At 45.1% G+C, this 24,329-nt stretch overlaps 1 protein-coding gene across 1 annotated transcript in view; it reads right to left on the reverse strand.

The window, feature by feature from the left end:
* The window catches only part of LOC129830753 (sorting nexin-13-like), a 63,975-nt gene extending 51,987 nt beyond the window's left edge, over nucleotides 1–11,988 (reverse strand). The window contains exon 1 of the mRNA XM_055893444.1: nucleotides 11,230–11,988. Within this exon, the coding sequence (XP_055749419.1) occupies nucleotides 11,230–11,253 (24 nt within the window). The 5' untranslated portion in view covers nucleotides 11,254–11,988. The remainder of the gene's footprint in view (nucleotides 1–11,229) is intronic.
* Between the last annotated feature and the right edge of the window lie 12,341 nt (nucleotides 11,989–24,329).

Raw genomic sequence — 24,329 nt, forward strand, 5'->3', positions numbered from 1 at the left:
CTATGTGCTATGTGCTATGCTAATATAACGATTTATTGTGTTTTCGCTGTAAGACACTTAGAAAATCTGAAATATTGTCTGTATTCACAGGATCTGTGTCTTTCGATTAGTGTATGCTGTGTATTTTTACGAAATGTTTGATGATTAGTAGTTAGGTAAACACGTTGCTCATTGTAATTATTCTAGTCCATTTGTGACGGTGGGTGCAATTGTAACCTATGCCATCTACCTGAAATATGCACTTTTTTCTAACAAAACCTATCCCATACCATAAATATGTTATCAGACTGTCATCTGATGAGTTTTTTTGTTGGTTAGGGGCTATAAATATCTTAGTTTAGCCGAATTGGTGATAGCTACTGGTGTTGGTGGACAAATAAAAGATGGTGGATTATGCTAATGTGTTTTTAGGTAATAGATGTACATCTTTACATATTGTGTCTTCCCTGTAAAACATTTTAAAAATCGGACATGTTGACTGGATTCACAAGATCTGTGTCTTTCATTAGCTGTATTGGACTTTAATGTGTGAAAGTTAAATATTTAAAAAAAAAATTTTTTTTAAATTTCGCGGCACTGGTTTTTCAGTGGGGGGGGGGGGGGGGGGGGTGCCGCTAGCGGCACGCTCATCCTAGACAGGTTAAATAATTTCTTCTTTTATAAAAATATTTTTTGATTTTACCCTCTTTTCTCCCCAATTTCATGGTATCCAATTGTTAGGTATTACTATCTTGTCTCATCGCTACAACTCCCGTACGGGCTCGGGAGAGACGAAGGTCGAAAGCCATGCGTCCTCCGAAAACACAACCCAACCAAGCCGCACTGCTTCTTAACACAGCGCGCCTCCAACCCGGAAGCCAGCCGCACCAATGTGTCGGAGGAAACACCGTGCACCTAGCTACCTTGGTTAGCGCGCACTGCACCCGGCCCGCCACAGGAGTCGCTGGTGCACGATGAGACAAGGATATCCCTACCGGCCAAACCCTCCCTAACCCGGACGACGCTAGGCCAATTGTGCGTCGCCCCACGGACCTCCCGGTCGTGGCCGGCAGCGAGAGAGCCTGGGTGCGAACCCAGAGTCTCTGGTGGCACAGCTAGCGCTGCAGTGCCCTAGACCACTGCGCCACCCGGGAGGCCGGCTTAAGCTGTTTGGGCTGCAAGCTGAATATTGAAAAAACTGGAAAATGTGTGCACATTTTCAAACGGCCTCCTAAGAAACTTTTTATTTTCCAATATGCATATATTTACTACTGTTGGATAGATAACAGTCTGTAGTTTCTAAAAAGGTTTGAATTGTTTCTCTAAGTCGAACAGAAATATTTTTACAGCCATTTTCCCAGCCGAATTGAGTTTTCCAAAATGCGATGTGTCTCTTTAAGACCTTCTCTATAAAAGGCCCTTTGACTTAGGACCATAGGGACACGTCACAGGCGTTCGTCAGGCTGTAATGCGGAAGTGAGAATTGAAAGGAGTCGAATATCTCGTCCATGGACTGAATAACACACCTTCTTGTGAGACCTGCGCAGTTAAAAAAAAATTCCGGGCGCGAAGGATAATTTGGTCTCGGCTTCTGGAACAAGGTAGATAACGGTGAATATGATGTGTGACTACGATATTATTTGATACATGTCACAAAATCATCCTAAAGTATGTTTTTTCAATATACTTTAATTATATTATTGCAATTTATTCTGGACTTTAGATGTGATACGACGGAAGACTTTTTTGAAGAAACGCTGTGTAGCGCTGCAATGCTATCGTGCCTGCTAACCAAAGAGGGAAATAATTCGTTCTGGAACCCAACTAAAGACTCTACTGGACATTGGACCCCGTTACAACATTCTGATGGAATATCAAGAAAGATAAGACCCAATTTGGGATGCTTTTTCATATATCTGTCGAACTGTTGTATGCTAACTCTGCTAACTGTGCTAGGCTAGCGCTTGACTAGAATCAATGCTGCCTTATGCTAGCTTATGTTGTTAGCTAATATAACGATATATTGTGTTTTCGCTGTAAAACACTTCAAAAATCGGAAATGTTGGCTTTATTCACACGATATCTGTCTTTCATTAGTTATCCACCATATGTTTTTCTGAAATGTTTTATGAGGTGTAATTAGTAGCCGACGTTGGTGTATGTATTTTCTCTGGCTACTCCCGTCTGGATTCAGACTCTAGATATGTGTTAGCATTTTTGGGTAGCATCAATGTAAAACTGATTTATAGCTAAAATATGCACTTTTTATGAACAAAACATAGATTTATTGTGTAACATGTTATATGACTGTCATCTGAGGTCGTTTTTTCTGGGCTCTTTAGGTTGGTTTTAGTTTATTTCGGTTGGCTTGTGCATGCTACTTCAATCATAATTCATACTTCATATTCATATCCATACGTGTCTGTCCACTTTTGTATTTGGTGGTGAGCTAACATAAATATATGTGGTGTTTTCTCTGTAAAACATTTAAAAAATCGGACATGTTGGCTGGATTGACAAGATGTTTATCTTTCAAATGCTGTATTGGACTTGTTAATGTGTAAAAGTTAAATATTTTTAAAAAATAGATTTTGAATTTCGCGCCCTGCAGCTGTTGTCATTTTCGTCCGATTTCGGGCTTGCAGCCCAAACAGGTTAAATAATTTCTAACTTACCAATTTCTGCTAGTTAGTTTTTGCCACCATGTGGGTTTTAGCTTGCCTGCTAACTGAGGAGTGTTAATTCACCTGTTTCCATACATGTTTTTATTTTATTTTTTATTATCTTACAAAGGAGTTGTTTAATCTAACTGCTTAACTATTTACCTGTACATGAAATTGTATTTGTTTTTTTTTAACACATTCTTTCTAATCTTTACAGGAAAATGCCATGGGAACTATCTGATGTGTGGAGACATTTCACTGCAGCTAATGTAGAAGGAAAAGCTGTGTACATTTGCAAAAACTGTGCCAAATCATGTGAAGAATGCAACAAAGATGCAGAATCATCTGGCCAAGTGCATAAAGTTCCCTCAGTGCTCACAACAAGCAACCTCTGACAAAAGTCCCTCTACTTCTATTCGAGGTGAAAATGCTCAAAGGCAATGTGTATTGGAAGAGATTTCTGAATGTTCTTCTCCCAGCATACACCCCTCCAACCAGACATGCTTTATCTACACATTTGCTGGATGCAGAGTTCAACAAAGTTCAAGTGAAGGTCAAGCAAATCATAAAGAAAGCAGACTGTATTGCAATCATCTCTGATGGGTGGTCGAATGTTCGTGGGCAAGAAATAATTAACTACATCATCTCCACCCCTCAACCAGTATTCTACAAGAGCGCAGACAAGGGACAACAGACACACCGGTCTCTACATTGCAGATGCGCTGAAGGCAGTCATCAATGACCTTGGACCACAGAAGGTATTTTCACTGGTGACAGACAATGCTGCGAACATGAAGGCTTCTTGGTCTAAAGTGGAGGAGTTCTACCCTCACATCACACCCATTGGCTGTGCTGCACATGCATTGAACCTGCTCCTCAAGGACATCATGGCACTGAAAACAATGGATACACTCTACAAGAGAGCCAAGGAAATGGTTAGGTATGGGAAGGGTCATCAAGTTATAGCAGCAATCTACCTCACCAAGCAAAGTGAGAAGAATAAGAGCACCACATTGAAGCTGCCCAGCAACACCCGTTGGGGTGGTGTTGTCATCATGTTTGACAGTCTTCTGGAGGGGAAGGACCTCTCCAAGAAATGGCCATATCACAGTCTGCCGATATGGACAGCCCCATCAAGAGGATCCTCCTGGATGATGTATTTTGGGAGCCTGAAACCTATAGCAGTAGCCATTGCACATAATGAGGGAGACAATGCCATCCTGTCTGATGTTCAGACTCTGCTTGCAGATGTAAGAGAAGAAATCCGTACTGCCCTGCCCACTTCACTGTTGCTCCAAGCAACAAGAAACTACAGTTCTGAAATACATCAAAAAGCCTGAAGCCCATACATGCCGCAGCGTACATGTTGGACCCCAAGTATGCTGGCAAGAGCATCCTGTCTGGTGCATAGATCAACAAGGGCTATGGTTTCATCAATACCGTGTCTCGCCACCTTGGCCTGGAAGAGGGCAAGGTTCTTGGCAGTCTGGCGAAGTACACTTCCAAGCAAGGGCTTTGGGATGGTGCAATAGGATGCAAGATGGCAGTCGTGCCAACATCTCATCAGCCACCTGGTGGAAGAGACTTTGTGGATCTGAGGCTCTTTCCCCTGTTGCCTCATTCATGCTCCATATCCCACCATCATCAGCCGCCTCAGAGCACGCAACAGGCTGACCAATACAAGAGTTGAAAAATCGGTGGCAATCCGGGCAAATGTAAAGATTTTTGAGCCTGACAGCGAGCCATCCTCAACAAGGTTGGAAAGTGACAGTGAAGATGAGGCCTCAGAGTCTGATGTTCAAGAGGTGGACATTGAGGAGGTCCACAGAGAAGACATGGAAGCCTGAGGGGAAGACAACCAAAGCTTTAGTTTCTAGACTATCATTTTACAGATATATGTTGAAAAAGTTTTGGGGAGAGTCAACTCATTTAAAGTTAAAGTTAAATTCGGAACTAAATTGCTTTTTTTAAATTTCTATTGGAAGGATTTAATAATTTGCAATTATGTCTACTTATGAAAAGGTAAAAGGTTTATATTTCTGTCTCCATATGATATGATAAATATATCCAATGCAAAAAACATTACATTTAAATGGTATTAATATTAATTTGCATACATTTTCATTAATTCCCATATAATCCCGTTAATTCCCATATATTCCCGTTAATTCCCATATATTCCCGTTAATTCCCATATATTCCCGTTAATTCCCATGGAAAGCTTCCACCTCTGAATAACACTAGTTGCAACATCCATTTTATGACTTACACGTAATGATATATACAGTTGAAGTCGTAAGTTTACATAAACCTTAGCCAAATACATTTAAACTCAGTTTTTCACAATTCCTGACATATAATCCTAGTAAATATTCCTGTTTTAGGTCAGTTAGGATCACCACTTTATTTTAAGAATGTGAAATGTCAGAATAATAGTAGAGAGAATGATTTATTTCAGCTTTTATTTCTTTCATCACATTCCCAGTGGGTCAGAAGTTTACATATACTCAATTAGTATTTGGTAACATTGTCTTGAAATTGTTTAACTTGGGTCAAACGTTTTGGGTAGCCTTCCACAAGCTTCCCACAATAAGTTGGGTGAATTTTGGCCCATTCCTCCTGACAAAGCTGGTGTAACTGAGTCAGGATTGTAGGCCTCCTTGCTCGCACACGCTTTTCAGTTCTACCCACAAATTTTCTATAGGATTGAGATCAGGGCTTTGTGATGGCCACTCCAATACTTGGACTTTGTTGTCCTTAAACCATTTTTCTACAACTTTGGAAGTATGCTTGGGGTCATTGTCCATTTGGAAGACCCATTTGCAACCAAACTAACTTCCTGACTGATGTCTTGAGATGTTGCTTCAATATATCCACAAAATTTTCCATCCTCATGTTGCCATCTATTTTGTGAAGTGCACCAGTCCCTCTTGGAGCAAAGCACCCCCACAACATGATGCTGCCACCCCCTGTGATTCACGGTTGGGATGGTGTTCTTTGGCTTGCAAGCCTCCCCCTTTTTCCTCCAAACATAATGATGGTCATTATGGCCAAACAGTTCTATTTTTGTTTCATCAGACATTTCTCCAAAAAGTATGGTCTTTGTCACCATGTCCAGTTGCGAACCGTAGTCTGGCTTTTTTATGGCGGTTTGGAGCAGTGAGCCGAGAAGGGGGTGGGGGCGGGGAGTTACTAATGTTGGCAAGGGGTTAGGGTTTAGTGAGGGGTTAGGGTTTAGTGAGTGAGGGGTTAGGGTTTAGTGGGAGTGAGTGAGGGGTTAGGGTTTAGTGGGAGTGAGTGACGGGTTAGGATTTAGTGAGTGAGGGGTTAGGGTTTAGTGAGAGTGAGTGAGGGAGGGGTTAGGGGTTAGGGTTTAGTGAGTGAGGAATTGACTCCGCACATTAAAGCTCTCCTCTGAGAAAGTGAGTGGATATCCCAGAGAAAGTGAAGGGAGCTGGGCTGGGGGGGGCTCAGTCAGGCCTCAGAATGATGATGTATACTGGGCTCAATGCTCATGCTTCCCCCATAGACTGTGGACTGTTAAAGCTTTCTAGGTTGACCCCAGGCTGATGAAGGCCGCGTGTGCGGAGGAGCAACTCTGATGGACTGGCGCCTCCCTGTCACTAAGCTCTGATTAAGACAGATGAATGAGATTTAGCTGTGAGAGGAACACATCTCAGTGAGGATCTATATTACACTAACACCAGTTACACCACAACAACAATCTCCCTTCAGTCTGCCTGGACACTGTGCTGTGGGTTGTATTCAGTCAGGCACCGGCACACTGTAGCAGGGTTGTCCCCCGGCACGGTGGTTGTCCCCCGGCACGGTGGTTGTCCCCCGGCACGGTGGTTGTCCCCCGGCACGGTGGTTGTCCCCCGGCACGGTGGTTGTCCCCCGGCACGGTGGTTGTCCCCAGGCACGGTGGTTGTCCCCAGGCACGGTGGTTGTCCCCAGGCACGGTGGTTGTCCCCAGGCACGGTGGTTGTCCCCAGGCACGGTGGTTGTCCCCAGGCACGGTGGTTGTCCCCAGGCACGGTGGTTGTCCCCAGGCACGGTGGTTGTCCCCAGGCACGGTGGTTGTCCCCAGGCACGGTGGTTGTCCCCAGGCAGGGTGGTTGTCCCCCAGCACGGTGGTGAAGGTGACCTTAAAAAGTGATCAAAAGACTCCAGCCACCAAAGTCTCTCTGCTACCACACAGCAAGCGGTAGCGATGCACCATGTCTGGAACCAACAGGACCCTGAACAGCTTCTACTCCCAAGCTTATAAGACTTCTAAATAGTTAGTCGCTATTGGTGGACATTTTAACTATCTGCATAGACCCTTATTGCACTAACTCTTTTGACTCATCACAAACACTGCTGCTACTATTTATTATCTATCCTTTACCCCTACCTACAGTATACTGCTGTTACTGTCTATTATCTATCCTGTTGTCTAGTCACTTTACCCCTACCTACAGTATACTGCTGTTACTGTCTATTATCTATCCTGTTGTCTAGTCACTTTACCCCTACCTACAGTATACTGCTGTTACTGTCTATTATCTATCCTGTTGTCTAGTCACTTTACCCCTACCTACAGTATACTGCTGTTACTGTCTATTATCTATCCTGTTGTCTAGTCACTTTACCCCTACCTACAGTATACTGCTGTTACTGTCTATTATCTATCCTGTTGTCTAGTCACTTTACCCCTACCTACAGTATACTGCTGTTACTGTTTATTATCTATCCTGTTGTCTAGTCACTTTACCCGTACCTATATGTACATACTGCATCTCCCTCCAATACCTCTTACCCCTGCACATCGACTCAGACCTGGTAGTCTACCACCTGTTATTTACGAAGCATGTGACAAATAAAATGGGATTTGATTATATGCCTCCGGAGTTCGACCCAGGTCATTGAAACAGTGACTTGTTAAGAGGGTTTGAGAAACAGAAAGGAACCGCCTGTAACAGGGTTGTGATATCTGGCACAACACCATGCTCTCTCCCTCCTCCATAACACCCCAGATTAACTGGAGACAATGCGCCACAGCCTTACCTTACCTAGAGGTCATATATTGACCTGCTAGTAATCAGAGTGTTACATATTATTAGCAGTTAGTGAGAACAAGCAGATACAGTGGAGCTATTAGATACAATCTCACAGCAGAGAGATGTTACATAGGAGAGGGACTTTATCAGCAGATATAACTAGATTAGATGAGGCCCACTACACTAGGGATGTAACGGTACAGTGGGCCCACGGTTCAGTATGCATCACGGTTTGTGGGCCACGGTACGGTTTCGGTTTCTTTAGATTTAAGAAAAGTGTGCGCTTGTATGACTCTCATACAGGGGAGGAGTTAACAATACAAAGCTCTTCATCTCCCAGACCAGTACATAGTGAACCGTCACGGAGCGGTAGCTTCCAGTACATAGTGAACCGTCACAGAGAGGTAGCTTCCAGTACATAGTGAACCGTCACAGAGAGGTAGCTTCCAGTACATAGTGAACCGTCACAGAGAGGTAGCTTCCAGTACATAGTGAACCGTCACAGAGAGGTAGCTTCCAGTACATAGTGAACCGTCACAGAGAGGTAGCTTCCAGTACATAGTGAACCGTCACAGAGAGGTAGCTTCCAGTACATAGTGAACCGTCACAGAGAGGTAGCTTCCAGTACATAGTGAACCGTCACAGAGAGGTAGCTTCCAGTACATAGTGAACCGTCACAGAGAGGTAGCTTCCAGTACATAGTGAACCGTCACAGAGAGGTAGCTTCCAGTACATAGTGAACCGTCACAGAGAGGTAGCTTCCAGTACATAGTGAACCGTCACAGAGAGGTAGCTTCCAGTACATAGTGAACCGTCACAGAGAGGTAGCTTCCAGTACATAGTGAACCGTCACAGAGAGGTAGCTTCCAGTACATAGTGAACCGTCACAGAGAGGTAGCTTCCAGTACATAGTGAACCGTCACAGAGAGGTAGCTTCCAGTACATAGTGAACCGTCACAGAGAGGTAGCTTCCAGTACATAGTGAACCGTCACAGAGAGGTAGCTTCCAGTACATAGTGAACCGTCACAGAGAGGTAGCTTCCAGTACATAGTGAACCGTCACAGAGAGGTAGCTTCCAGTACATAGTGAACCGTCACAGAGAGGTAGCTTCCAGTACATAGTGAACCGTCAGAGAGGTAGCTTCCAGTACATAGTGAACCGTCACAGAGAGGTAGCTTCCAGTACATAGTGAACCGTCACAGAGAGGTAGCTTCGAGTACATAGTGAACCGTCACAGAGAGGTAGCTTCGAGTACATAGTGAACCGTCACAGAGAGGTAGCTTCGAGTACATAGTGAACCGTCACAGAGAGGTAGCTTCGAGTACATAGTGAACCGTCACAGAGAGGTAGCTTCGAGTACATAGTGAACCGTCACAGAGAGGTAGCTTCCAGTACATAGTGAACCGTCACAGAGAGGTAGCTTCCAGTACATAGTGAACCGTCACAGAGAGGTAGCTTCCAGTACATAGTGAACCGTCACAGAGATGTAGCTTCGAGTACATAGTGAACCGTCACAGAGAGGTAGCTTCGAGTACATAGTGAACCGTCACAGAGAGGTAGCTTCGAGTACATAGCGAACCGTCACAGAGAGGTAGCTTCGAGTACATAGCGAACCGTCACAGAGAGGTAGCTTCGAGTACATAGTGAACCGTCACAGAGAGGTAGCTTCGCGTACATAGCGAACCGTCACAGAGAGGTGACTACATTACTGGTAGATAGTGCAACACACCACCGTGCTCACTTACATGCAAAAAAACACTGCGAGTTCAGACGATAGAGAAATGCACTGAGTAGGGCTGCTGAGATAACAATTCCCCATTCCCCGTGACATGCAATCATACCTGATCTATACAATACATATCTATTTTGGACTTGAAACTGGTCTGATTCCTATTTCAAAGGTGAAAAAATGGAGTTGGATAGAAACTGACTTAACCCCTTCAAAAGCCTGATGATAACTGTAGCTACTTTGCATGTAGCTAGCTAGAGAGCTAGAATAAACATTGTTTAAGGGTTGCAAAAGCACAGGCATACACAACATACATAGCCCACACAACATACATAGCCCACACAACATACATAGCCCACAAACTAGACCAGTAGTGACAGTTCCAGTTGTAAGCCAGATAATGATGGGGGCAGAGAGACTAAACGTCATGCATTATCACCAAAATGTAGCTGGCCAACATAAATGGATGTCTACACAGCCCAGGGCAGAGTAGTAATAAGTTAGCCAAACATGTCAAACATGTCATATCAGAACCATTGAATTAAATACGCAGCTAGCTAGCAATTAAAACTACTTAGCTCTCGAAAACCCTTCTCTGTAGTGTTTCAGCAGTTAGCCTCGCCCACGGTTGGCTACGTGTGAACTACAATTCCCATGCTGTGTTTCAGAAACGTCAATAATCGTCGCTAGAGAAACGGTTTTCGAAACATATGCTGATATGCAGTGTTTCTGCTGCAGTCATTTATTCAACTGTGGTGATGCAACGTGTCAAAAATCATTGTAGCCACGCACAAAAAAATATGAAACATGACAACAACAAAATCTGTCGAGGCGTACTGTCATAGATGTTAAAACAGTCCAAATGTACTATTCCTCTGCAAACAAAATGAGTAATGAATAAAACAATCAGACAGCCCCATAGTAGAATAGTTCATCTATTTACCTCATCTGCTTGTTGTTCTGTGTTTTATGTGAGAAATATTCCTCTCGAGGCACATTGAAGTTACGAGTGCCATAGCGAAGAAAACCTGCATTCTGACAGGCAGTCAATGCACAGCAACTCTTGCAATTGAGGAAAACAGACGTTTTAAAGGCCTTTGTTCAAAACATTTTTTTTTAAAAGAGGGCGACCCCAGCTTTCTATTCCTACTTTCCAACTCCTAAATATGCACAAACTGCACCATTGTAAACCCAGAGTTTTTAGCAGCATTATGGTTAAGCAGTTACCACTCAGCAATTCACAGTGAGTGCATAGGAGAGAGTGGGGCTAAATGTAACAGAGGTCAATTGTAGGGTAACTTGGGGTAAACCGCCAACCAAGTTTTTTGTGACATAATATTCATTAATAGGATGCTAATTAGTTATAAGATTACATTTGGGATCTAACTAATGATTATCCCAATAGAGTAAATGCAGATAGGCAACCCCATCCTTCAGCCTATGTATTTATAGCCACTACGCTGCATCAGTTGAGCTACAGGTGATAATGCTTTTTGCTAATAACAAACCTGATAATGAGCCATGCATAGGCTATATGGATAGTCCAATATGTAAAAATGATTTAAACAAATAACTGTACCAATTTGTTATAGGGCTCATTTCTGGAGGTGGATATCATATTTTAGATGGTATCAGCATCATTTTATTTTCATTCAATTTGGAGTAGAAAGACACCAGAAGTGAGATTCTCAGTCCTTCTACATGACTTTTGCCCTTCACTGCTACACATTTTTCCAGAGGAATCACTGCTGATATGACCCTCATCTTTCATATCTGCAAGAAATTATCTTTCAAAAAAAAAATATATACACTTACTGTAGCAGTTTTGCACAGATCCATACTCTGTGTGTGTCTCCAGTTGATGAACTACATGCACGTCCTCCCCAGTTATGCTTATACACAGAGATGTTCAGAGCACGCTAGACAGCTAATCAACACAGGTGGCCGCCCCTGTCTTCCGTTGTGGGAACACTAACCCTACCCCTATAAAAAAGGTGTGTAGTAATTTAACCTTTTATGATGATGTTAAAGATCTCTTCCTATGTTTCCAAAACCGTACAGCAAGAGATGCGTTTTAATGTTCAGAACGAATGTAATGATTCCCCCGGACTATAGTCCAATAGGGCTAAAGGTAGTTGGTGATGTGGTCAGTGACACACTTTACTTCTTGAAAGTCCAATATCTTCAAAACTTGACTGCTGACATGCAAAACATTTCGGGACTGTATCAACAGTGGACTAACGAAGAAAAAACATGCCTAAATATAGTTTGAGCTGATTTCCCCTTTAACTAGTTAACTAGCAGGCGAAGATATATGTTGCCAGGAGGCAAATAGGGCAACAGACGATGTTGCTAGCCAACTAACTATTTTGGGACGCGCCCATTCCATTCTCACCTGAGCTAAAGATATTCTCTTAGCAACGTCGTTACAACTCATGTGATCGCATAACGTTGGTTATTTAACCTAGCCAACAAGCTAATTCCAGCACAGTGTTGTCACTAAGGATAACTTCAGCTCACTGTATTAACTGTCTAATCCTGGACTGATAAATACCGAGTTAGCAAAGAGGCTTTTTCAAAACAGACAAGCCTGTCTGTGCTCGTCTTCCTGTTTACCTGTGAGCCGATGCTCAACGGTTAGCTAACGTTAGCTATGTGGCTATCTAGCTGTCACTGCCCAGCGCAGAAAACAAACTATAGACACTCCTTTGAGCGAGTATGAACTTACCTCTGCAAACATAGTTTACAATGTTGTGGGTGTCGAGGCTTGTGCTAATCCCGCCACATTGCACGAGGCGTAACTATATGGCTTAAAAACGGTTGTATCGCCACTCTCCGTAGTCTCTTCGGAGAGTCGCCATGTTGCAGCTTTATACGTCTCAGGCACCCCGTTTCTCAACGTCGCTTTCTGATTGGTTGAATTATTTTATGACGCACCAACACACCCGTGAGTGGCAATGTGGTTTAATTCTACAAACGTTTTAATCTATTACTTTTTCAACTGCAACGGAGTCAAAAACTTTCTCTGAAACACTCAAACACATAGTCGACATTTAGTATGTTGTATTAAATGTGCAACGTTATCTTCGATTGTTGCTACTGTTGTGCAGATAGCCTGCCCTACAAAGTTATTGCTTGATGGATTGCTGGTGTTGGACCAGGTCTCTATTGAAAAATAGATTTTATCTGAGAAAAACCTGTATAAATAAAGGTTAAATACAAATAAAATACACAACAGCTATATGGAAATGTAGCATAGCCTACCTCTCAACATGAAATCAAGTAGCAAAGAACTATCAAGTCCACGATTGTGGTTGACAACTTACCATCTAACCGACACACACACACAGAGAGAGAGAGAGAGAGAGAGAGAGAGAGAGAGAGAGAGAGAGAGAGAGAGAGAGAGAGAGAGAGAGAGAGAGAGAGAGAGAGAGAGAGAGAGAGAGAGACAGAGACACAGAGACACAGAGAGAGAGAGAGAGAGAGAGAGAGAGATAGAGAGAGAGAGAGAGAGAGAGACACAGAGAGAGAGAGAGAGACACACAGAGAGAGAGAGAGAGAGAGAGAGAGAGAGACAAAGAGAGAGAGAGAGAGAGAGAGCCTCCAGATTAGACCGGGCCCAGTCTACTACCCCACACCAGACCACCAACTCTACCAGACCAGAGAGGCAGACCCCTGGCCCAGACCTGGCCCCTCTCCACGGGGCCCAACAACTGTGCGGAGGCCCTCTGTAGGATTGAGTAGGGTTGAGTGACTCTGTAGGTTTGAGTGAGATTAAACATCTCCTCCAGTACATCCAGCACACACACACACACACACACACACACACACACACACACACACACACACACACACACACACACACACACACACACACACACACACACACACACACACACACACACACACACACACACACACACACACACACACACACAGTCTTGTACAGCTAACCTTGTGGGGACATACAATTCAGTCCCATTCAAAATCCTATTTTCCCTAACCCCTAACCCTAAACTTAACCCGTACTCTTACCCTAACCCTAACCTTAACCCTAACCCTAACCCTAACCCTAACCCAAAAACCTAAACTTTATCCTAACCCTAAACCTAACCCTAGCTCCTAACCCTAACCCTACAACTAACCCTAGCTCCTAACCTTAATATTTAACTTAATTCTAACCCTAACACTAATTCTAACCTTAACCCTAAACTCCCTAGAAATAGCATTTGACCTTGTGGGGAGTAACAAAATGTCCCCAGCTGGTCAACTTTTTGTTCGTTTACTATTCTTGTAGGGACTTCTGGTCCCCTACAAGAAGTTAAACACGTCCACACACACACACACACACACACACACACACACACACACACACACACACACACACACACACACACACACACACACACACACACACACACACACACATACACACACACACACACACACACACACACACACACACACACACACATCAAATCAAATTGTATTTGTCACATGTGCTGAATACAACAGGTGTAGTAGACCTTACAGTGAAATGCTTACTTACAAGCCTAATAAGCTTACTTACAAGCCTGTAAATACATTTACATAACAATCAATGGGGAGGCTATATGCAGGGGGTACCGGTACAGAGTCAATGTGGAGGCTATATGCAGGGGGTACCGGTAACGAGTCAATGTGGAGACTATATACAGGGGGTACCGGTACAGAGTCAATGTGGAGGCTATATACAGGGGGTACCGGTACAGAGTCAATGTGGAGGCTATATGCAGGGGGTACCGGTACCGAGTCAATGTGGAGGCTATATGCAGGGGGTACCGGTACCGAGTCAATGTGGAGGCTATATACAGGGGGTACCGGTACAGAGTCAATGTGGAGGCTATATGCAGGGGGTACCGGTACAGAGTCAATGTGGAGGCTATTTACAGGGGGTACCGGTACAGAGTCAATGTGGAGGCTATTTACAGGAGTACCGGTACAGAGTCAATGTGGAGGCTATTTACAGGGGGTACCAGTACAGAGTCAATGTGGAGGCTATTTACAGGGGGTACCGGTACAGAGTCAATGTGGAGGCTATATACAGGGGGTACCGGTACAGAGTCAATGTGGAGGCTATTTACAGAAGTACCGGTACAGAGTCAATGTGGAGGCTATTTACAGGGGGTACCGGGGTCACTGTATTTTTAGATGTTTCCAAAACTGAACTGCCCTTTTTTTAGTTTTTATTATCAGTGGATATTGGCCTCATTCTGCCCAGCATGCATTGTTTGTAGTTTTCCTCTTCCTACTTGTCTAGAGGAAAACTACAAACAATGCATGCTGGGCAGAATGAGGCCAATATCCACTAATAATAAAAACAGTTCAGGGCAGTTCAGTTTTGGAAACATCTAAAATACAGTGACCCCCTCTCATATCATTACCACGCCCTGCAATACCAAGAGCTGAGCAAAGAAAAGAGTTCCCTCATCCAGCTGGTCCTGGGACTGAGTTCACAAACCTGTTCTACTAACACACTGAAGCCTCAGGACCAGAACATCCAATCAATCAGATTAAACCAAATTACAACACAGTCAAAACAAAACAACATTACTTATTGGGAAACACAAGCACAAACACAAAGCAAAATGCAGTGCTATCTGGCCATAAATCGACAGTCCACCATGGCAAACTATTAGACCATGGTTACTGATCAAAACCTTAGAAAAACCTTGACTAAGTACAGGCTCAGTGAGCACAGCCTTGACAATGACAAGTGTAGACACAGGAAACCCTGGCTCCCTGTAGAGGAAAGGCTGTGCAACCACTGCACCATAGCAGAACCTGAGACAGAAAATATAAAACAATCAGAGTGCCGTTTCCCCCAATTTGGGGCAGCAATGTAGTGCGCTGCCAACCCACAGCTCTCTGCGCCCTCCCCCAGCAGAACGGGTAGCCTGTCTTCATCAGAGAGGTCTTTAAGGGTTTCAAAGACCTCTCTGATGAGGACAGGCTACCCGTCCTGTTGGGGGAGGACGCAGAGAGCTGTGGGTTGGCAGCGCACTACATTGCTGCCTGCCATAAGTTGAGGGACAGTGTCTGACAGACCAATCAACCTGCACATGTCCTCTATGCCATTGTTATTGTTATTGTCCATTGTGTGGTTATTTTGACCTTTGATTATTGTTGTTACTGATTGTCCCGTTGACAATCTTGATTATTATTATTGTTATTATGTTAATATTTTAAAGTAATCACTTAATTCCAAAGTACCCTTTGGCAATATGAACATTATTTCATCATGCCAATAAAGCAATTTGAATTGGAAAAAAGTCAGAGAGAGAGTCACATGATTGACCAATGACTGAACAGTAACCACCTAGATTCATTATTCAGGGACCCACTGACAACCTGACTATACCTTACACTATTTGTATGCTGGCGAGAGAGAGAGAGAGAGAGTGAGAGACAGATAGAAAGAGAACGATAGAGATGGTATGCAGGGAGGGAGGGAAGGAAGAAAGAAGGGATGTGAGAGAACTGGAGACAGAAGTAGATAGAGAAAGAGTGAAAGGGAAGCCTGGAAAGAGGAGCGATTTACAGAGATAATAGAGCGGAGGATGCCTACCTCTCTCCAGATGGGCAGTGCCCCAGCAGGGTCACACAGCAGACAGGGGTAGAGATTAATATAGTCCCAGGCTCTGCTGCCAGCTCCAGGGAGGTAGGCCACACTCACCAGGTCATCCATACTTTCACTGCACAGGTCCCAAACGTTCCCTCATATTAACCCTGTGTGTGTGTGTGTGTGTGTGTGTGTGTGTGTGTGTGTGTGTGTGTGTGTGTGTGTGTGTGTGTGTGTGTGTGTGAGTGTGAGTGTGAGTGTGAGTGTGTGTGTGTGTGTGTGTGTGTGTGTGTGTGTGTGTGAGTGTGAGTGTGAGTGTGTGTGTGAGTGTGAGTGTGAGTGTGAGTGTGAGTGTGTGTGTGTGTGTGTGTGTGTGTGTGTGTGTGTGTGTGTGTGTGTGTGTCTAACCTGATAGGACGGGTGATGAGTAGAGGTGACAGAGGAGAGGAATGCTGCAGAGGAGAGGAATGCTGCAGAGGAGAGGAATGCTGCAGAGGAGAGGAATGCTGCAGAGGAGAGGAATGCTGCAGAGGAGAGGAATGCTGCAGAGGAGAGGAATGCTACAGAGGAGAGGAATGCTGCAGAGGAGAGGAATGCTGCAGAGGAGAGGAATGCTGCAGAGGAGAGGAATGCCACAGAGAGAGGAATGCTGCAGAGGAGAGGAATGCTGCAGAGGAGAGGAATGCTGCAGAGGAGAGGAATGCTGCAGAGGAGAGGAATGCTACAGAGGAGAGGAATGCTGCAGAGGAGAGGAATGCTGCAGAGGAGAGGAATGCTGCAGAGGAGAGGAATGCTGCAGAGGAGAGGAATGCTACAGAGGAGAGGAATGCTGCAGAGGAGAGGAATGCTGCAGAGGAGAGGAATGCTGCAGAGGAGAGGAATGCTGCAGAGTGTATTTTGCATGGCTGAAGACTGACTAGTTATTCAATCGCTCTCTCTCTCTCACACACACACACACACACACACACACACACACACACACACACACACACACACACACACACACACACACACACACACACACACACACACACACACACACACACACACACACACACACACACACACCTGCTGCTCACACTGCCTCATGAGATTCAGTAAACTTTGCACCTCTTGTCTGTTTTATGGCTGTTGGTTACGAGGCTGGAAGAGGAAACAGTGGTTGAGCTCACATATGTTTAGTTATTTACTCAGTTAGGATACAATATGTCTTTATCTTTACTCAAATATGATATATTAGACACTAGGAAGTGGCCCGGGCTCACCCCGGGTAGGAATACCACCAACCTTTATGGATCATTTAGGGAACTTCTGCAACCGCAAGACAACCTCCGGACAATGTTAGGACAACCTCAGGACACTGCTAGGACAACCTAGATAACATATTGAATTTCGCCTTTACTACTATAGCCCATAGAAACCCATTGAATAACACATTCATAAATGGCAAAAAATACAGCCAACAAATAAATAATATGGAATAAGGTTTCGAAGTGTCTGTCCTAAGAAATCTCAGGAAATATATTATACATTTTTTGGACATATATTTAACACAAAACTAAACTTAGCAAAAAAAGAAACGTCCCTTTTTCAGGACCTTGTCTTTCAAAGATTATTTTGTAAAAATCCAAATAACTTCAAAGATCTTCATTGTAAAGGGTTTGAACACTGTTTCCCATGCTTGTTCAATGAACCATAAACAATTAATGAACATGCACCTGTGGAACGGTCGTTAAGACACTGACAGCTTACAGACGGTAGGCAATTAAAGTTATGAAAACTTAAGACACTAAAGAGGCCTTTCTACTGACTCTGAAAAACACCAAAATAAAGATGCCTAGAGTCCCTGCTCATCTGCGTGAACGTGCCTTAGGCATGCTGCAAGGAGGCATGAGGACTGCAGATGTGGCCAGGGCAATAAATTGCAATGTCCGTACTGTGAGACGCCTAAGACAGCACTACAGGGAGACAGGAAGGACAGCTGATCGTCCTCGCAGTGGCAGACCACATATAACATCACCTGCACAGGATCAGTACATCACACCCGCGGGATAGGTACAGGATGGCAACAACAACTGCCCGAGTTACACCAGGAACGCACAATCCCTCCATCAGTGCTCAGACTGTCCGCAATAGGCTAAGAGAGGATGGACTAAGGGCTTGTAGGCCTGTTGTAAGGCAGGTCCTCACCAGAAATCACCGGCAACAACGCTGCCTATGGGCACAAACCCACCGTTGCTGGACCAGACAGGACTGGCAAAAAGTACTCTTCACTGACGAGTCGCGGTTTGGTCTCACCAGGGGTGATGGTCGGATTCGCGTTTATCATCGAAGGAATGAGCGGTACACCGAGGCCTGTACTCTGGAGTGGGATCGATTTGGAGGTGGAGGGTCCGTCATGGTCTGGGGGGTGTGTCACAGCATCATCGGACTGCATCGGACTCATAAAACAACATGATGGGGAAAAAAACAAAAGAGGAAATCATTTGACAATACGCTTCACAGGCCAACTTCTTGTTCCAGGCTCTGTGTGTGTGTGTGTGTGTGTGTGTGTGTGTGTGTGTGTGTGTGTGTGTGTGTGTGTGTGTGTGTGTGTGTGTGTGTGTGTGTGTGTGTGTGTGTGTGTGTGTGTGTGTGTGTGTGTGTGTGTGTGTGTGTTGTGTGTTATTGTGGAGATGGAGGACAACCACACAACAGGAGCTCAGAGAGAAATAGCTCTGCTCGTCTTGAGGAAGGGGAGATCGTTCCATCCCCCTCTCCCTCTCACCTACCCAGTCTCACATTCTTCACCACCTTTCCCTCCTCTCCCTCCCTAAGACCTCTGTTGAAACACACAGCAGTCTACGTGCACACATTACACACACACACACACACACACACACACACACACACACACACACACACACACACACACACACACACACACACACACACACACACACACACACACACACACACACACACACACACACACAGAGACACACAGAGACACAGACACTGATGTAACTTAGAGAGCAGGAGAAGAGTTAGGAAACAAGATTTTTAAATGTTTCTTTCTGTCTTTCCTGTTTATCCTCCATATTTCTCTCTCTCTCTCTCTCTCTCTCTCTCTCTCTCACACGCTCTCTCTCTCTCTCTCTCTCTACTTTCCTCTCTGTCCCACAGAGAGACCAGTCTGTAGTCATTAGTTAGAGATGACCACTGTATAAACAGCTCAGCAGTCTGTGGGTCAACACTGGTCAGGTTAAAAAGCGCTTTTAAAGTGGATTGATATCAACCTGGCTGTCTGTGTGTGTGTGTGTGTGTGTGTGTGTGTGTGTGTGTGTGTGTGTGTGTGTGTGTGTGTGTGTGTGTGTGTGTGTGTGTGTGTGTGTGTGTGTGTGTGTGTGTGTGTGTGCGTGCGTGCGTGCGTGCGTGCGTGCGTGCGTGCGTGTGTGTGTGTGTCTCTCACTTTGGGGTTTTATTTCTTATTTAAGACCAATATTTACCCAGCAGCCCCAGGTTGAGATTACCTCATATCTCCATCCAGCTGTGCTTTCTCATTACAACGACTACCACTGGAACGTCACCATTTAACCTCAGGCCAGGACAACAGAGAGATAGAGAGACAGAGAGAGAGGGAGAGAGAGAGAGAGAGCGAGAGAGAGACAGAGAGAGAGAGAGAGACAGAGAGACAGAGAGAGAGAGAGAGGGAGAGAGAGAGAGAGAGAGAGAGAGAGAGAGACAGAGACAGAGACAGAGAGAGAGACAGAGAAATAGACAGAGAGAGAGAGAGAGAGCGAGAGAGAGCGAGAGAGAGAGAGAGAGAGAGAGAGAGAGAGAGGGAGAAAGAGAGAGAGAGAAAGACAGAGAGACAGAGAGACAGAGAAAGAGAGAGAGTGAGAGAGGTGGGGGGCAGGTCAGAGAGAAGGGGTTAGAGATTAAGGAGAACTACTCAACTTTGAGTGCTGACACAAACACACACCTGAACACATATATCATACCACTCCAGTGGAGGCTTGTGAGGGGAGGACGGCTCATAATAATGGCTGGATCGGAACAAATGCAATGGCATCAAACCATGTGTTTGATGTATTTGATACCATTCCACTGATTCCGCTCCAGCCATTACCACAAACCTTTCCTCCCCAATTAATGTACCGCCAACCTCCTGTGCACCAAACGCTGTTGTACTGCGCCCCCCCCAGACCCAGACCATATGGTTTTTCTGGGTCAGTGGTATGGATGAGTGTGCTTTCTGTGTATGAAGTGTTGTTCTGAAGAGGGTTATGAAGTGTCCCACAGCGTTCCAGTGTGGATACGGTCCATTCCTGAGGACCCCTCGTTAAACCCTGGCCTTCTCTCTTTCTCCTCTCCTCTACTTCTCTCCTCTCTTACTCAGGCCTCTCCTCCTCTGGCCTCCTCTCCTCTCTTACTCAGGCCTCTCCTCTTCTCTCCTTCTCTCCTCTCTTACTCAGGCCTCTCCTCCTCTGGCCTCCTCTCCTCTCTTACTCAGGCCTCTCCTCTTCTCTCCTTCTCTCCTCTCTTACTCAGGCCTCTCCTCCTCTGGCCTTCTCTCCTATCTTATTCAGGCTTCTCCTCTTCTCTCCTCCTCTTCTCTCTACTCAGGCCTCTCCTCTGGCCTTCTCTCCTCTCTTATTCAGGCCTCTCCTCTTCTCTCCTCCTCTTCTCTCTACTCAGGCCTCTCCTCCTCTGGCCTTCTCTCCTCTCTTATTCAGGCCTCTCCTCTTCTCTCCTCCTCTTCTCTCTACTCAGGCCTCTCTCTTCTGGCCTCATCTCACAGGCTTAAGCTCCTGCTCTTCTATCATATCCGACCCAGCTCACAGTTCACTTCTGAAACGGACTCCGTTTAGAAGTATGAGGACATGAAAGGCATGGCGCTGAGGGAAAGGACAGAAGAGACTTAAAATAGCAGGACCGCTGATGGATTTGGACGGATTTGGACAGATTTGGACACCTCAGGTGGGGATTACACAGATATTCAATATTTGCCTAAAAGGTATTGATTTTTACGATACTTTTAAGTTAAAATCATGACCCTTTGGCCCCAACTACCTTACCAGGATTTTAAAATCTAGAATAACATTAGGATAGATGTCTTCCAGTACACACCCAAGTCTGGCGATGGTGTCCAGTCATCATCAGGCCGAATGGTGTTCACCTTCATCTAGCCATGGCTCAGATTCTACATGATTTTACTTGGTTGAATTCCTAAAGTTACAGGACTATATGTATTCATTAACTCCCCCCTCCATACAGATCCTTAAAGATTCAACAGTCGTTGTGTGTGTGTTTTAAATGGAGAGGCTATTTTTGGGGACGTTGTCAGTGACATAAACCTCATAGAGATTCACCCAGTCTACTTCGGGGTCAAAACAGCTCAAAGGCAGCTCTCTCCCCCCCACAGGCTACCGGGGCCGGTACTATGACCTCTCCTACGTTAACGTGAGCCACCAGGAGACAGGCACAACCCAAGAGGAACACACTGGACATCACCTGCATGAGAAGGCCACACCTGTCTATACCTACACCCCAGGCTCTTTCTCACACACACTCCTCTCAAACACACACTCCTCTCTCACACACACCCCTCCCAAACACACACACCTCTCAAACACACACACCTCTCAAACACACACTCCTCTCAAACACACACTCCTCTCAAACACACATCCCTCCCACACACACACACCTCTCAAACACACACACCTCTCAAACACACACTCCTCTCAAACACACACACACACACACACACACACACACACACACACACACACACACACACACACACACACACCTCTCAAACACACACCCCTCCCACACACACTCCTCTCTCACACACACTCCTCTCTCACACACACTCCTCTCTCACACACACTCTTCTCTCACACACACACCTCTCAAACACACACCCCTCCCACACACACACCTCTCAAACACACACCCCTCCCACACACACTCCTCTCTCACACACACTCCTCTCTCACACACACTCCTCTCTCACACACACTTCTCTCTCACACACACTCCTCTCTCACACACACTCCTCTCTCACACACACTCCTCTCTCACACACACTCCTCTCAAACACACACCCCTCCCACACACACACTCCTCTCTCACACACACACCTCTCAAACACACACACCTCTCAAACACACACACCTCTCAAACACACACCCCTCCCACACACACACACACACACCTCTCAAACACACACACCTCTCAAACACACACCCCTCAAACACACACACCTCCCACACACACACACACACACACACACACACACACACACACACACACACACACACACACACACCTTTCACACACACACCTCACACACACACACCTCTCACACACACACACCTCTCACACACACACACCTCTCAAACACACACCCCTCTCTCACACACACTCCTCTCAAACACACACCCCTCCCACACACACACACACACCTCTCAAACACACACACCTCTCAAACACACACCCCTCCCACACACACACCTCTCAAACACACACACCTCCCACACACACACACACACACACACACACACACACACACACACACACACACACACACACACACACACACACACACACACACACACACACACACACACACACACACACACACACACACACACACACACAAACCTTTCACACACACACACACACACACACACACACACACACACACCTTTCACACACACACCTCACACACACACACACACACACACACACACACACACACACACACACACACACACACACACACACACACACCTTTCACACACACACCTCACACACACACACCTCTCACACACACACACCTCTCAAACACACACCCCTCCCACACACACACACCTCTCAAACACACACCTCTCAAACACACACACCTCTCACACACACACCTCTCACACACACACCTCACACACACACACACACACCTCTCACACACACACCTCTCAAACACACACCTCCCACACACACACACACCTTTCACACACACACACACACACACACACACCTCTCACCCCCCCCCCCCCCCCCCACCCACACACACACACACCTTTCACACACACACCTCACACACACACCTCTCAAACACACACTTCTCACACACACCTCCCACACACACACACACACACACCTCTCGTATTTATCCCTGTGTTTCCTGTCTCTCTGTGCCAGTTCGTCTTGTATGTTAGTCAAGTCAATCAGCATGTTTTTCCCATATTCCTTTTGCTATTCTCTTTTTGCTAGTCCTCCTGGTTTTGACCCCTGCCTGACTCTGGACTTATTTCCCGCCTGCCTAGTCAACCTGTCTTGCCTGACCTTGATTCTGCCTGCCCTTCGGTACCTTTTGGACTCTGAACTGGTTTTGACCCTTTTGCCTGTCCACGACCATTCTCTTGCCTTCCCCTATTGGATTAATAAATATTGTAAGACTCCAACCATCTGCCTACTGTGTCTGCATCTGGGTCTCGCCTTGTGTCGTGATAGATTAATCAGACTGGTTCCTGTGTCTGCATCTGGGTCTCGCCTTGTGTCGTGATAGATTAATCAGACTGGTTCCTGTGTCTGCATCTGGGTCTCGCCTTGTGTCGTGATAGATTAATCAGACTGGTTCCTGTGTCTGCATCTGGGTCTCACCTTGTGTCGTGATAGATTAATCAGACTGGTTAGATTGACTGATGCTTCATCTCACCATCGTCTACATTTCCTGTTAGAGAACACCTGATCGGGATCTATCAGCGTGATCAGAACCAGATTTAAATGATTGATGAATCAGATATTCATTTTATGGCAGACTTAGACTGGAAAACACCTGATCAGGATCTGAGTGATGAGATATCAGACTGATGATATTGATTATATTATATGTTTTTATGGAACGTCACACTTTAATGGGTCTGTGGTTGTTAACATATATAAATACAATATCAAGTAACTATTTATACTTTTTAATAGTGTTGTAGAAAGTGTTATTAGCATTATTCTGGAAATATCTTGCAAACACCTGGGTTCAGTTTACTTTTAATTGACCCCAAGTGAAATTATATGTGACGGAGCAAAACTACAACTCGTTTTGTTTTAATAGGTTGAACTGGGTTGATTGTCATGGGTTCAATTATCATGGGAAATCAATGAGAATAGAAAACTTAATTGATGTCATTGAAAAATATGTAGGCTAGGGGAGGCACAACAGTATCCAACCCAAATCAAATCAAATGTATTTATATAGCCCTTCTAGCATCAGCTGATATATCAAAGTGCTGTACAGAAACCCAGTCTAAAACCCCAAACAGCAAGC

This window comes from Salvelinus fontinalis, chromosome 32, assembly GCF_029448725.1.
Source record: "Salvelinus fontinalis isolate EN_2023a chromosome 32, ASM2944872v1, whole genome shotgun sequence".
NCBI lineage: Eukaryota > Metazoa > Chordata > Actinopteri > Salmoniformes > Salmonidae > Salvelinus > Salvelinus fontinalis.